At 38.1% G+C, this 12,878-nt stretch overlaps 2 protein-coding genes and 1 long non-coding RNA gene across 3 annotated transcripts in view; 2 read left to right on the forward strand and 1 right to left on the reverse strand.

Moving 5' to 3' along the window:
• The first annotated feature begins 1,282 nt into the window (after positions 1 to 1,282).
• Positions 1,283 to 5,282, forward strand: LOC133743188 (cation/H(+) antiporter 2-like). Its single transcript, XM_062171036.1, has 4 exons — positions 1,283 to 2,167; positions 2,287 to 3,279; positions 3,357 to 4,291; positions 4,910 to 5,282. The coding sequence occupies exons 1-4, from the start codon at positions 2,015 to 2,017 to the stop codon at positions 5,190 to 5,192; spliced, it is 2,364 nt and encodes a 787-aa protein (XP_062027020.1). The 5' UTR covers positions 1,283 to 2,014; the 3' UTR covers positions 5,193 to 5,282.
• A 143-nt stretch (positions 5,283 to 5,425) lies between these two features.
• On the reverse strand, positions 5,426 to 6,191 carry LOC133743190 (uncharacterized). The gene is made up of 3 exons (XR_009862996.1): positions 5,975 to 6,191; positions 5,859 to 5,897; positions 5,426 to 5,625 (listed from the first exon to the last, which is right to left on the reverse strand). It is a non-coding gene; the product is annotated as an uncharacterized LOC133743190 (long non-coding RNA).
• Positions 6,192 to 8,825: 2,634 nt separating this feature from the next.
• The window catches only part of LOC133742076 (uncharacterized), a 35,795-nt gene continuing 31,742 nt past the window's right edge, over positions 8,826 to 12,878 (forward strand). Inside the window, exons 1-4 of the mRNA XM_062169767.1 lie at positions 8,826 to 9,208; positions 11,116 to 11,219; positions 12,087 to 12,221; positions 12,304 to 12,354. Coding sequence (XP_062025751.1) covers positions 9,112 to 9,208; positions 11,116 to 11,219; positions 12,087 to 12,221; positions 12,304 to 12,354 — 387 coding nt within the window. The 5' untranslated portion in view covers positions 8,826 to 9,111. The remainder of the gene's footprint in view (positions 9,209 to 11,115; positions 11,220 to 12,086; positions 12,222 to 12,303; positions 12,355 to 12,878) is intronic.

Genomic DNA, 12,878 nt, shown 5'->3' on the forward strand with positions numbered 1-12,878 from the left:
AGACTGTCTCATCAAAGTGACATCCGCAAATCTAGCGGTAAGGAGATCGCCTAGCAAGGGCATGAAGTGGCGGATGATTGTTGGAGTCTCAAATCCAACTGAGTTGCCCATTCGTCTGTAGGGACCCATTATAGAGCGCTGTGGCGGCGCAATTGGCACATAAAGGCACACTCAAATATGCGTAAGTACGATACTTGTACCCAGTCACTAGCTGTAATGCAGAGGTAGGTTGAGTTAAGAAGTTGCTACCAATTTTTGATAGGATGCAGTGGGCTTGGTCCCGGTTTATTCACTTTGTGTGCCATGTTTTCTCTAGGTAGGTGGTGAGTTTCTTGCATTGGCAAATAGTCGCAACCTCCTAGTGGCAGTAACATGTCTACTCTAGGTAAGCGGCGAGTTCCTTGCATGGTTAAATGGTCGCAGCCTTCTAGTGGTAGGGTGAAACTAAGTGTCACAGAATTTATATTCCAGTGGCAAAATAGTGGGAAAACTCTAGCATTTGTAATGATGTTTCTTCGTAATAGAAGTGGTAGAACACTCTTGGCTAGTTGGTGCTTTGTTAGAATATATTGTTTTAGTTATGAGCAGGGGCGGATGCATGTTAGGGCGAGGTTGTGCAATTGCCCAACCTCAGCTTTTCTGGATAGCCATAGATGAAGGTGAGCCATAGTTGCTGGGAACTTCTGCTCTTCAACAGAGGCCGAAGAAAAGGGCAAAATCTTTTTTTTTTTCTAGTTTAGAAGGGGCAGATTGCAAATAGAAAGAAAGGGACACGCTGGGCATTATAACTTTTTAAATGACTTGGCCGGGACGTTGGGTAGAAACTACCAGAAAAAATAAAATAAAATAACGTGTGAAGACAAACGTCCCTTTCCTCTTTCAATATTTCCTTAGGGCACGATATTCTTCTCTTTTGTTGCCCTAAACAAGTAAGTACTTCGATTATATTGTATGAATGCAATATTACATCGACGTTTGTCTTTATATTTTGAGTATTTGGCCTTTCTATAGGGTTCAACTAACCGCTTGTTTATTATTTATTGTAATTTGAATCCCGCGACCTTTTAGATGGGTTCAATTCTTTTCTTTTCTGGTCAATCATGCATTCAATTTAATCTTCAGCAATATCACAACTTATTTTGTTTTAAAAAAATAAAAAATAAAAACTAAAATCTATAACCTTCTTCTTTTGAGTTACATTTCGTGATAATTACTGTATTCTTATAGATGATTAAAACTATTCGTTATATATTATAGATAAAATATTTATATATGATTTTGATTACCATCTATGAATTTTCGTTGAAATTTTTTTTTGTCTTAATTGTGCCCAATCTGACTAAAATTTCTGGATCCGCCACTGGTTATGAGTCCTGTTATTCTCTTAGGAAGTTCTCTTGATGCATATTGTAATATACAGTTTCATTAATCAAGACATGATGACAGCAGCACCAATCTTTATTAAAAAAAATAATAAAAAATTGTCCGTCGAAATAACAACAATTTTATGAGTTTTCTGTGAATTTTCAAACATTTTAGTAAAAAGTAGTAAGCATAGGACCAGTCTAGTAATAGTCCATCATGGAGGAAAAAAAAATATTTCTAAACCTTCAATCCTTCAGACACATAAAAAAAAAAATTAAAAAAACACACACACACAGAAATGGAGGTAACACTTTGAAGTGGTTGACGAGGCCAAATTAACGGAGGATTAAAAGGATATTGGTCATGAAATCGGATTCAAGACCACATAATGAAACCCAAATTTGACAAAACAATCAACCATATAGTGAAGAAAGGCCTTCGATTTTTACGGTTCCACCATGAGCAAAAAAAGGATCTAAACCCAAAATGAGGTAGCTTCACTCTTTCCCTCTTACATGTATTAACCTCTTTGCTTACAACCATAACCTCTTTGTTGCACAAGTGAGAATCTGCTGCTGATTAGAATCACTCCTCTTCTCCAACATCAATTTCTGATTCTTGTACTCGTTTACATACCGATCAAAAGCTCATGGATGCAACTCACAAATTCGTATGCCAAGATGATTTGGCTAACCCACTAGCGGCCATGGCCGTCCAAGTCTCTTGCATTCTCGTCATCTCACACTTCTTTCACATTCTGCTCAAGGCATTGGGTCAACCAGGTCCCATTGCTCAGATCCTAGTGAGTGTATATATCTCCTAATTCTGTCATAAGTTTGTTCTAAATCGCGTGAGTTGTTTGGATATTGATAGTCTGGTAACTTAAAATATTTAAAATTGACTCGTACATTTATATACCAGGCTGGTTTGGTGTTAGGTCCTTCGGGATTGTGTAATATAAAGAAAGTAAAGCATTACTTCTTACCCCCTTCAGCTGCACAATACTACGAGATGTTCGGGTTCTTCTGCCGCATCCTCTTCATGTTCCTGTTTGGTTTGGAGGTGGACATTGCTTTCATTAGGCGAAACCTTCGTGTTGTGTGCATACTTGCATGCGGCGGTGCCTCAGTAGGAGCCATTTTTGGGTTGGTCTCGTCCTTCTTTTTGCGTGAATACTTTTTGGAAAAATCCCTTGGTAAGGCAAATTATGTCATCGCCATGATGTTATTTGTAGCCTACTCCGCCACCCCAGTCGTCAACCGTCTAGCAGCAGAGCTGAGATTTGCAACCTCAGACATTGGACGCTTGGCGGTGTCTTCTGCACTGGTCATTGAGCTTACTTGCTTACTGATATTCAATTTCATGATCTTGTGCACGTCAGGAAAAATGGTAGGAAACGCCTTCTTAGTCCTAGTAGGGTTGGTGCTTGTGCTCGTTGCCTTCAGGTACATGGCTACATGGTTGAACAAACGCATCAATAACCACAAGTACCTTAGAAACCCTGAGGTGTTTATCATACTATCGATTCTAATAGCGACTTCTATGCTGATTGAACTGGCCAATTTCAACAGCATCATAGCTTGCTTTCTTGCTGGCATGGCATTCCCTAAAGAAGGGAAAACGGCAAGAACATTACTACATAAACTCACTTACTCTGTTCACAACTTTGTACTTCCTATTTATTTTGGGTACATCGGCTTCCAATTTGACGGGACTTATTTTAGTAACATGTCCAACATATTGATTGTTCTCGTGCTGGTGCTGTTGTGCATCTGCAGCAAGATTGGCGGCGTTCTTGCAGTTTGCCACTATTTGAAGATTCCATTCAGTGAAGGGGTTTTCCTTGCTTTTGTATTGAACTTGAAGGGGCATGCTGATCTCTTATTCATAGGCACCGCGGCCAAAAAACTATTCGTAAGATTTCTAATTTTCCTCTACATGTTTAAGATTTCTAATTTCTAACTTTTTCTAAATCAATTGGGTTGTTTCAGGAATGGACCCCTATGGCTTACAATTTGTTAGTAATGACAGTCGTTATTAGCACTGTAATATCAGGGCCAATGGTGGCTATCCTAATGAAAAAAGAATATCAATTGTTCGCTCACACACACACAACACTGAGTACTGAACTGGAAAAGCCTGAGAATGAGCTTCGAGTGCTGGGATGCGTGTATGGACCTCGTCAAGTAAACGCTATACTCTCAGTGATAGCAACATTAAGAGGTCCTCAAACATCACCCATAATGCCCTACCTGGCTCACCTAATCGAGCTACAAAAGAAGCGCAGAACCAATGTGTCGTATCATGAGCTCGAAGATGATGAAATGAGCGATGAGGAAGAGTACGGTGGCAATGATGTGGTGGAAATCCATAGGGCAGTTGACGCCTTTACTGTAGAGACCAGCATTCTAATCAACATAATCAAAACCGTGTCAACTTTAGCTGGCCTGTATGAGGATGTGTGCACTGCTGCTGAGGACTTGCGCACAACGATCATTTTGTTGCCGTTTCACAAGCATCAGCGCATCGATGGGAAGATGGAGATTGGGAAACAGGCTGTACGGACGACGAACCAGAAGATTCTTCGCCATGCACCTAGTACTGTTGGGATTATTGTGGAGAAAGGGCTAGCTGGATCTTTAGGGTTCTCGCAGCTGACTAGGGTGGACACTGTCCAGCATGTTGCAACTCTATTTTTCGGAGGGCCTGATGATCGTGAAGCTATTGCGTGGAGTACTCGAATTGCAAATCATACAAAGATTAATTTGACGGTGATTAGATTCCTGCCTACAGAATCATCAAACACGAGGAATATGAAGGTAGACTCGGAGAAGGGGAACAATGACATTGAGGTCTTCATGGCGTTGTCAAGTTTGGAAATGGGCAATGATATTGACAATTCCTTTCTTAATGACTTCTATAACGGGTACGTACGTACCTCTATTTATCTTGCTTCATTTGGCTCTGAAATCTGTTTCTTTTTAGAAAATAATCTACTTAAGCTACGGTCTTTTCAATCTCAACACACTTGCAACTAGCTACTTGTGTAAGTAGGTCTCCTGTGGAACATATGATCAGTAATAGGGTACATGTGTGGTCTAGCTAACACAGTGACTACTGAGATTTTAGATTTGTGTGAAAATCTCCCTTTTCACATACCCAAACAAGAAACAACTGATTTTTGAAACAACAATGATTTTTATTCTTCTGTTTGTTTGTTGATATTTAATTAATTATCAAAACTTTAGTTCAATGCATTCAAGTTGAAAAGGGGAACACACACAAACAGTTCTTAATCTTGAAAAAATGTGCTCTTATTAATGCAACGACGTACATGTAAGCAACTTGGGTTAGGTTCGGACCAGATATTATTTGAATGAGAGTTTGTAAGAAATATATAAAACAATTCGAAGAAAGAATTATGTGCAGTTGTGTGTGTTTGCTAAGATATTATTTGTTTTAAGAGAAAAAAAACTACGATTCTTTCTATTCTTTATCAATTAACTATGCATCCGATAAAGTTGTGTCTTTGTTGGCCGGCCAGGTTTGTTGCGTCTGGTAAAGTTGGATATGTTGAGAAGTATGTAAACAATGGGACAGAAACAGTGGCAGCTCTACGAGACATTGGGGACTTGTACACGCTGTTTATAGTAGGGCGAGGTGGGCGAGGACACTCACCATTAACCACCCAAATGAGTGATTGGGAAGAATGTCCTGAACTGGGAACGGTTGGAGATCTTTTGGCTTCTTCAGACTTCAACGTCAGTGGTTCAATTTTGGTAGTTCAACAACATAGACACACGAAGAAAGACCTTATAGATGATTAGCTAGAGGAATATACTCTTATTTCAATTCACAATGTAATATACTTAGTTCTATGTTAAATTAGTGTACATAATGAAGTTAGCTTTTGAATCTGGTTGGTTCTTTCTAGCCATTTTGTGAGGGAATTTGGTTGGTCACGAGCCATTCCTCCTTACAATAGTGTCAAATTGTGAATTAGATTGTAGGGAAGAATGACACCTTATGATGTTATATGTAAGAAGCCAAGCAATTTTCGGTCGTCCTAACAAATGCCAGTAAAAGAAATTGAAGGCATTGTTATTTGATATGAGCCTCGCTAGTTGCGATGGAAGACCTATAGACAGAGATGCTGCTATACCTTACTCTTGTTTTCAGAGGTTATTACCTACGTATATATAACATGATGTTCTACATGGTCTCTTTCAAAGTCGAACCGTGCCAACTGAAAGTGCAAATCTGGAACCAAACGAAAGAAGAAAAACATAAACACAATGACTAAACATGACATGGAATGCAACTACAATTCAAATAAGAATCACTCTATCAATGACGCATATATTTGCATCTATTTATTAATGTGGAACTAGAAATTCATTCCCAAATTCAAGCAAAGAACCCTAACAATTCATTTCAAAATTAAAGAAATTCCCAACGCAATTAAAAGGTAAGTGACAAAGAATAAATCTCACCTCGATCAATCAGGAACTCAGATTTGGAAACTCAATTATCTGCAGTTTGAGATCCAAAATGACAGAGGAAACAAAAAGTTTAACTTGGAACAAATTCAGAAATTAAGAGAGATTACCATGCAGGGGGATGTGACTTGTGAGAGCCAGAGTTAAAAGCGAGCAATAATCTGGATGAGCTCTTTGGCTGTTGATGGCGTGTGATTTCGAAGCTGACGTTTTTGGCGGTAGATTTCGAAGCTAGCTTATAAAGAAGGGTAAAGGAGGGACAGAGTGAAGATAGCTCAAGAAGACAAGAAGTGAACGCATAAAAGGCCGAAGAGAAATGACAGAGGAAACAAATGGCACGTTTACTTACTTGGAATGGAAAATAATCATGAATCGGAGACAAGTGGAATGGGAGAAGAAAGGAATCGGTATTGATTCCGGAGGAATGATTCCTAAACTCATCTCCCCCCTTCGTAATCGAATTCCTGAGTATTCAGGAATCGATTCCTGATAAATAGGTGGGACCTACACCAATTCTCATTCCTTCATGTGTTAGTAAACACAGGAATTCTTTTACCTGGAATCATTCCGATTCCTTTATGTGTTAGTAAACACAGGGGTATTTTTACTCCGTAATCATTCCATTCCATTCCAAGTAAGTAAACGTGCCCAAAAAGTTTAACTTGGAACAAATTCAGAAATTAAGAGAGATTACCATGCAGGCGGCTGTGACTTGTTTACTGTGGGGTTTTAGATTGTTGGAAGATTAATAGTTTTTGTTTTGTTTTTAATCAATCCATCAATGATTGTCATTAATCAAGCCAGAATGACTATTATATACCCCTCCGATGTCATTAGCCAATAGCGAGACAAACAAGAGGTTGTGGGGGTACCACGATAGTACATAGGTATAGACCGTTTATTATACAATTAGTGTTTATTTAACAAAGCGAGCCTATAAGCTAAGTTAGCAAATAAGCAAAGTAAAACTATACTCATTAGTTTAAAAACTAACAAGCATAGGTCCCTTGAAAAGTAAGAAATTATTACAGAAAAAAAAAAAACTAAACTAAAACTAAAATAGAGGCCTAAAGCCCAAAGGACATCCTGCCTAGGCCCAACAGTTAGGCCCAGCCATACCTACTTTCCACAACCTAGCTAGCTAAAGGCCTTCATGTTCAACGCATACCTGCAGATCGAATATTGCCGCTATGACTCTCTACCGATGTCGCCACACTGACTAGCTACAAACCGTCATCCTGCGTCAAGGAAGACCACCATCTCGCGCTAGCACCCAAAAGATGAAGGTCGTTCTGCAACACAAGCCGACCCGAACCTGAAACAGGTAAGGATCTTGGCATCGAAGTCGCCAAAATCCCACCAATGGTGATCGCAAAGTCGTCGTCATTTGGAGCACAATCCATCCGCTGCCGCCATCGCCTTCACTAAACCGACACACACGAAACATCCAACCCCAAAGCTATCTTGATCCGAATAGGCCCAGCTACAACTGTCATACCGCAAGCAAAGAAAGTCCAGAGGTCTAAACCATTTGTCGCTTGTCCGGCAGCATAACAATGACGTAAGCTACGCCGGAGAGCCACTGGACGAGAGCCGGAAATATTGCGCTGCCGCAACCTTAGTTTTCTCTTGAGAGAGTCTTATGGTTTTCTTTTGGGTGTTGGAAGATTAGAAGTTATTTGTACCAAATATGAGTCTAAAATGACGTGATATCTTATTATCTTTATTATCTTGTAGTAGAAAGACATAAGAAAATTAGGTTTAACTAATATTGACCTAATATGTCCGTGAGTTATGATATATTGGTAAGTTATAATTCCAACATTGTAAAGGTCATGAGTTCGATTTTCATTGACATATGTAAGTGTGTGGTATGATATATTGGTAAGTTATAATTCCAACATTGTAAAGGTCATGAGTTCGATTTTCATTGACATATGTAAGTGTGTGGTGAGCTAAAAGTTTTTTTAATTTTTAATTTTTATTTTTTTAAAACCTAATATTCTTGTTATACCTAACTTTCTCATGTTTGATATTACATAATTTTCTTTTTAGTAATATTTCTAAGGGTTAGTTGTAATATTTCTTATTGTTATTTGAAAATTCTTGGTACAATTAGTGCTGGGGAAGTCTTAAAAGATCACGATGACCATGATGGATCTTGCATTAAGGATTTTGCCACTACTATGGGCTCACTGGGAAGGCATTGATGCTGATATTTGGGGTCTGTTAATTGGTCTCAAAATTGCTACTTCTATTCTCATTGATATCTTCTGCTTTAAAGTGATTCGGAAAATTTTTCACATCATGCATAATGGAGTTAATGACCTTCACCCTCTCAAATGTAATTTAGATAACCGCAAGTTCTATCTGGCAAAGTTTGCTAGGTTTAGCATATTATATGATTACTGATGCATTGTCCAAGACCAGTGCAGATTCTGAACTCGAAATTGAGTTCATGAAGCCACCTTCTCCACAAGTTATTCCATGATCGATGACTTATTGACTTATGTGAAATTCTTAGACGGAGAAAAGTCTGTCGTGGCTCTAGGTATTTTTTTGTTGCTGAGCCTTTTGATCCCATCTAATCCAAAAAGAAAAAGGTCGATTGAATCTATTCTTTGCAGCTAGTACAAGATTTTCTTAAAATGATACAGAAACCGGTCCACCAAAACCGATTCAGTTATGTGGGCCGGTTTTATCAGGGTTCACGGTTCATCTTGGGATCTAAAATCACGTGAGGGAGTGATGTGGGCACATGGTCACGCGCAAGCGCAACTGACCCCAGATGGCAATAATGCTAATCCCCCTTCTCGATTGTTTCCAAAATAAGCATAATCGCATATACCCCAAAACGACGTCACTCCGACCCTCCTTGTCCCCCACATAAACCATCAAACCCAAAGCCCCAATCTCCTACTTCCCTCCACCTGCACAGTCCAACTGCCACCCGATAGTCCTACGCCTTTCACTTCCTTGCGGCCCACGTCAGTCCCCATCACACGCGTCGACGTTTTATTCGTCCTGGTGTCCAGAACCGCTAGACAGTGACACACCATAACACAGCTGTAGGCGGCACCTTCCCGTCATTACAGGAAGCGTGAGTAGAAACGCTTTTCTAGAATTCTATTCCTTTCTCTTCTTCTCTGAAAAGCAAAGGATCAAAGTAGAACGGCGATTGTGCATTTTCCGAGTTGTGTGGTTGCTTCTCCGGCGGTGATGAGATAGGGATTTCCGGCCGGCGAAGATGTTGGAGGATCAGGTGGCGAACCTCTTGCAGAGGTACCTGGGGAACTACGTGAAGGGACTCAATAAAGAGGCCCTCAAGATCAGTGTCTGGCAAGGTTCGAACTCTTTCTTCTTCTTCTTTGTTTGTGCGAGTGGTTTATTGAAGCTTTTTTAGTTGTGTGGATGATTGGTTCAATTGTGGATTGGAGTTGGAGTTGGTGGCGAATTGGATTGAGTGATGTGGAAGTGGTTTTTGTTAGGGTTTTAGGTTAGTTTGGTGCCGATGGCAATGTGATTTAATTGAGACTAAATGGCAATGGAACAGTGAACAAGAGTGAGGAAGAAGGAAATTGCATTGAATCAGACTAGCAATGTTGGGAGATGAACAAGTTTACTTGGAATCCCTGCTCTATTGTTTTAGAATTTTTAATGTATGGGGGTAGAGTGTGCTACATTGATCTAGCCTTATTGTTTGAACATGATCTTGTGCCTGAGTGGTGTCGTTTTGAGCTCTGAGTAGCTTTTACTATCATCTTCAGCATTTTCAATACTCACCAGTGTTATATTTAAATTGTCAATTTGTGTCGAATTTGAAACAGACCTTAAACTATTGGATCCTAGTGCTTGTGTTGGCATTGTTTCAGCCGATTTCCCTTGACAGGCGGATAGCTCTAGGATGTAGAATCAGTTTAGAGAGTTAGCTCATGGGTTCGAAATGCCAGGCTCAAAAGCATTCATTTTTCCTGGGAGCAGTTTGTCAGCATTACAGACTCACAAATAAACTGAGAACCACTGGTTTTTTTCTTCTTCTGAACATGAAGCTGAGAATTCACTTAAGCAACAAGTTTCTGTGATGTAATCTCATACTTCCAAAGTTTTTCCTTCAGAAAACCTGCTGAATCAGAAATATTTTCGCCATTTACATCATTATATGTGATGATGATAGTTTCAGTTTATATTTTAATTTTGAGAAGAAAAAAAAACCGGAAGCAACCTCAAAATCAAAAGCAGTGGACAAGAAAACCTTGCTTGCTTTAATTAGATGCTCTGTCTGTATATTTGATTGATCAGTGTGAGTTGATTAATTGATTTTCTGCTTTTTTTTTTTTTTTTATTCTTTTGGTGATGATCTTTGAAATAACCTTAGAAATGTAGAATTTGGATTTAGGGACTATATTTTGGAACAAGCCCTACTGTAGTCTTAAAAATAAGTCCTCAACATAGGTTCTCATTCTAAAGAGAGCAAAAGTAGAATTTGGATGAGGGGACTATGTTTTGCAACCAAACAACATTCAAGCACCATGGCAACCATAAGCAAGAAAACAATTTGGTAACTTTCTTGTTGAACACCTGCGATCAAATTGAATTTTTCCAGACCGTGGTTTTCTTTGTGTGCTATAACAATGGCCTTTTTCTTTTTAAAAATTTCTTCTAGAATGGTCCATGGGTAAAATAATAAGCAGTCTTCATTCTCTTGGATATCACCCTCAAAGGGTTCTCAGATAGAATACTATCAACTTGGATAAAAGCCATCGTTCATTGTCTGGCTGCATGGAGGTAATTTAGAAAAGTAAAAGAAAATGCAGATTTAGTTTTTTTTATTTTTTTCTAATTCTGCCACTTACCAAAAACCAAAAACCAAAACTCAAAAAAAGAAAAGAAAAAAGAACCTCACTCCTTCTCGACTATTAATTGGTAATCTTCATTTTATATGCTGAATTTTAATGTGAAATGTTCATACTGTGCAAACTACGGTGGTAAAGAAAGGAAAAATAAAATGGTTTTGTCATACAGATATCAAGTACATATTTTTCTTCTTGGGATAAGGATGGATTAATAGTCATCACTATAATTTCTCATTTGGTTTCTTTATGTTCGAGTTGTCAGTGGCTTCGCATATGCATGGCTGTTCACTCGCTCTAGGTTAGAGAAATGCACTCATGCATTTCTTATCACTCTATGAGTGGTAAAATGGAGGGTGGATAGTTCTTAAAATTTACTTCTTGTCTAAAATGTGAATCAGGTGATGTGGAGCTAACAAATATGCAGTTGAAGCCAGAGGCACTGAATGCCTTAAAATTACCTGTGAAGGTCAAGGCAGGATTTCTTGGATCAGTGAAACTTAAGGTGAGGGCACATTCTTTTGTTATCATTATGTTGAATTAGTCTTTTGTTGAATGTTGTTCAGCTTAGTTATGGACGATATGTCGAAAAATTTGACTCATTCATTATGAAACAGAAACAAGATAATTTGAGTCCATTATCATAATTCTCCAATCTATATTCTAGTCGTCTTTCGTACATTTTTATTAATATAAAAAGTAAAAAACAACTACCTTCTGAATGGATTTATGCCAAGTACTATGTCATTGTCTTTTTGTTGAGTCTATCCTAAGTTTTGGGTTGCTCTCGCAATAAAAATAAATTGATGTATGTATCACTTTTGATAATTGTACAAGAGAATGTTCTATGGATTACTTTGGGAAACTTAAATCAAGGCAGTGTGTGATGCAGTATAGAGTGAGGCATTTTTTGTTTAAATATTTTCTTGTGAAATAAGGTGTCATCCGTAGAGTTTCTTTTAACTTGGAAGGGTGAGTGAAGTTCAATTTTTGATCCACTTTTGAGTTGTTGAAGGGAATTTGGTATGAAATGTTGTTTTCCGGAAACAAAAACTAGCTCTGGTTTAACCACAGGAATCTCTAACAGGTACATGTAGTAGATTATAATGCTGAATTCATTATCTGTTGTGATGTGAGGTTTGTATATTGTGTTAATCTCTGAGTTTTTGTTGGATTTTTCCTCTGTGAAATATCTCACTACCAAAAAAGAAAAAAAGAAAAATTTGAATAAACCGGTTATGTTGTAGTTGCAATTCTTATTCTGTGAAATATCTCATTACTGACAATTTTCATATACTGATTTACTGGATACGACTTGTTTATGCTATTTACTGCATTTATCCAATGAGCTGTTGTGGTTCTTTGAACTTAGGTTCCATGGAGCAGGCTTGGCCAGGATCCAGTGTTAGTTTCTTTGGATCGCATTTTTCTATTAGCTGAGCCTGAAACGCAAGTTGAGGGAAGTAGTGAGGATGCTGTACAGGAAACTAAGAAAAACCGAGTGCAGGTAAGACATGTTAATCAATATCTGTATGCGTTGTTTGCCAATGCATATTTTGTGACAGTTTGACTCTTTCCCTTTCTAATAGGAAATGGAAATGAAGTTGTTGGAGAAGGCGCAACAACTGAAGTCAGATGTGGTAAGATTTAACATGATTGAAGTGGCAACTTGCAATATAATGTGTACGATTTATGTTAGTGTATACATATGTATATGGAGTATGTATCCCATGTCTCTGAAACTGATAGGTGTTTATTATTATTTTTTAATGTTTTAATTCATTATTTCTTTTTTGTTTTTGGAATGAAGCAGCTTTCATAGGTGTTATATATTTGTCTAGTGATTTTAAGTCTCTTCACTTGGGATGAGAGTTGATTCTTGCTTCTCTTTGGATGTAATTTTGAAAATGTTTTATGGGGTGTACTTCTTTTGGTGTAACTCATCTTGGGGGAGTCTTAAGCTGAGTCTTAAGCATACATGATGAATAGCAGATGCAAGTATGCATGCCTGCTCAAGCTACATCAAACTCTTCTTATTATAATCTATTCATAATGGTAGTTAATCAGAAGTTAGTGATTTTATCTTTAATATTGTTTTATTAATTAGATGCTAGATATTGAAGTATTTCTATGTTTGGAGATTTGCTCTGCTGGAACTTCTATG

Source organism: Rosa rugosa, chromosome 4 (genome assembly GCF_958449725.1).
Source record: "Rosa rugosa chromosome 4, drRosRugo1.1, whole genome shotgun sequence".
In the NCBI taxonomy this organism is placed as follows: Eukaryota; Viridiplantae; Streptophyta; class Magnoliopsida; order Rosales; family Rosaceae; genus Rosa; species Rosa rugosa.

Excerpts from the sequence above, each read along its gene's own strand:
- LOC133743188 (XM_062171036.1), top strand. The coding sequence starts at position 2,015 with ATGGATGCAACTCACAAATTCGTATGCCAAGATGATTTGGCTAACCCA. Across the intron at positions 3,280-3,356 it reads CCGCGGCCAAAAAACTATTC|GAATGGACCCCTATGGCTTA; the intron begins GTAAGATTTCTA and ends GGGTTGTTTCAG. Across the intron at positions 4,292-4,909 it reads CTTAATGACTTCTATAACGG|GTTTGTTGCGTCTGGTAAAG; the intron begins GTACGTACGTAC and ends TTGGCCGGCCAG.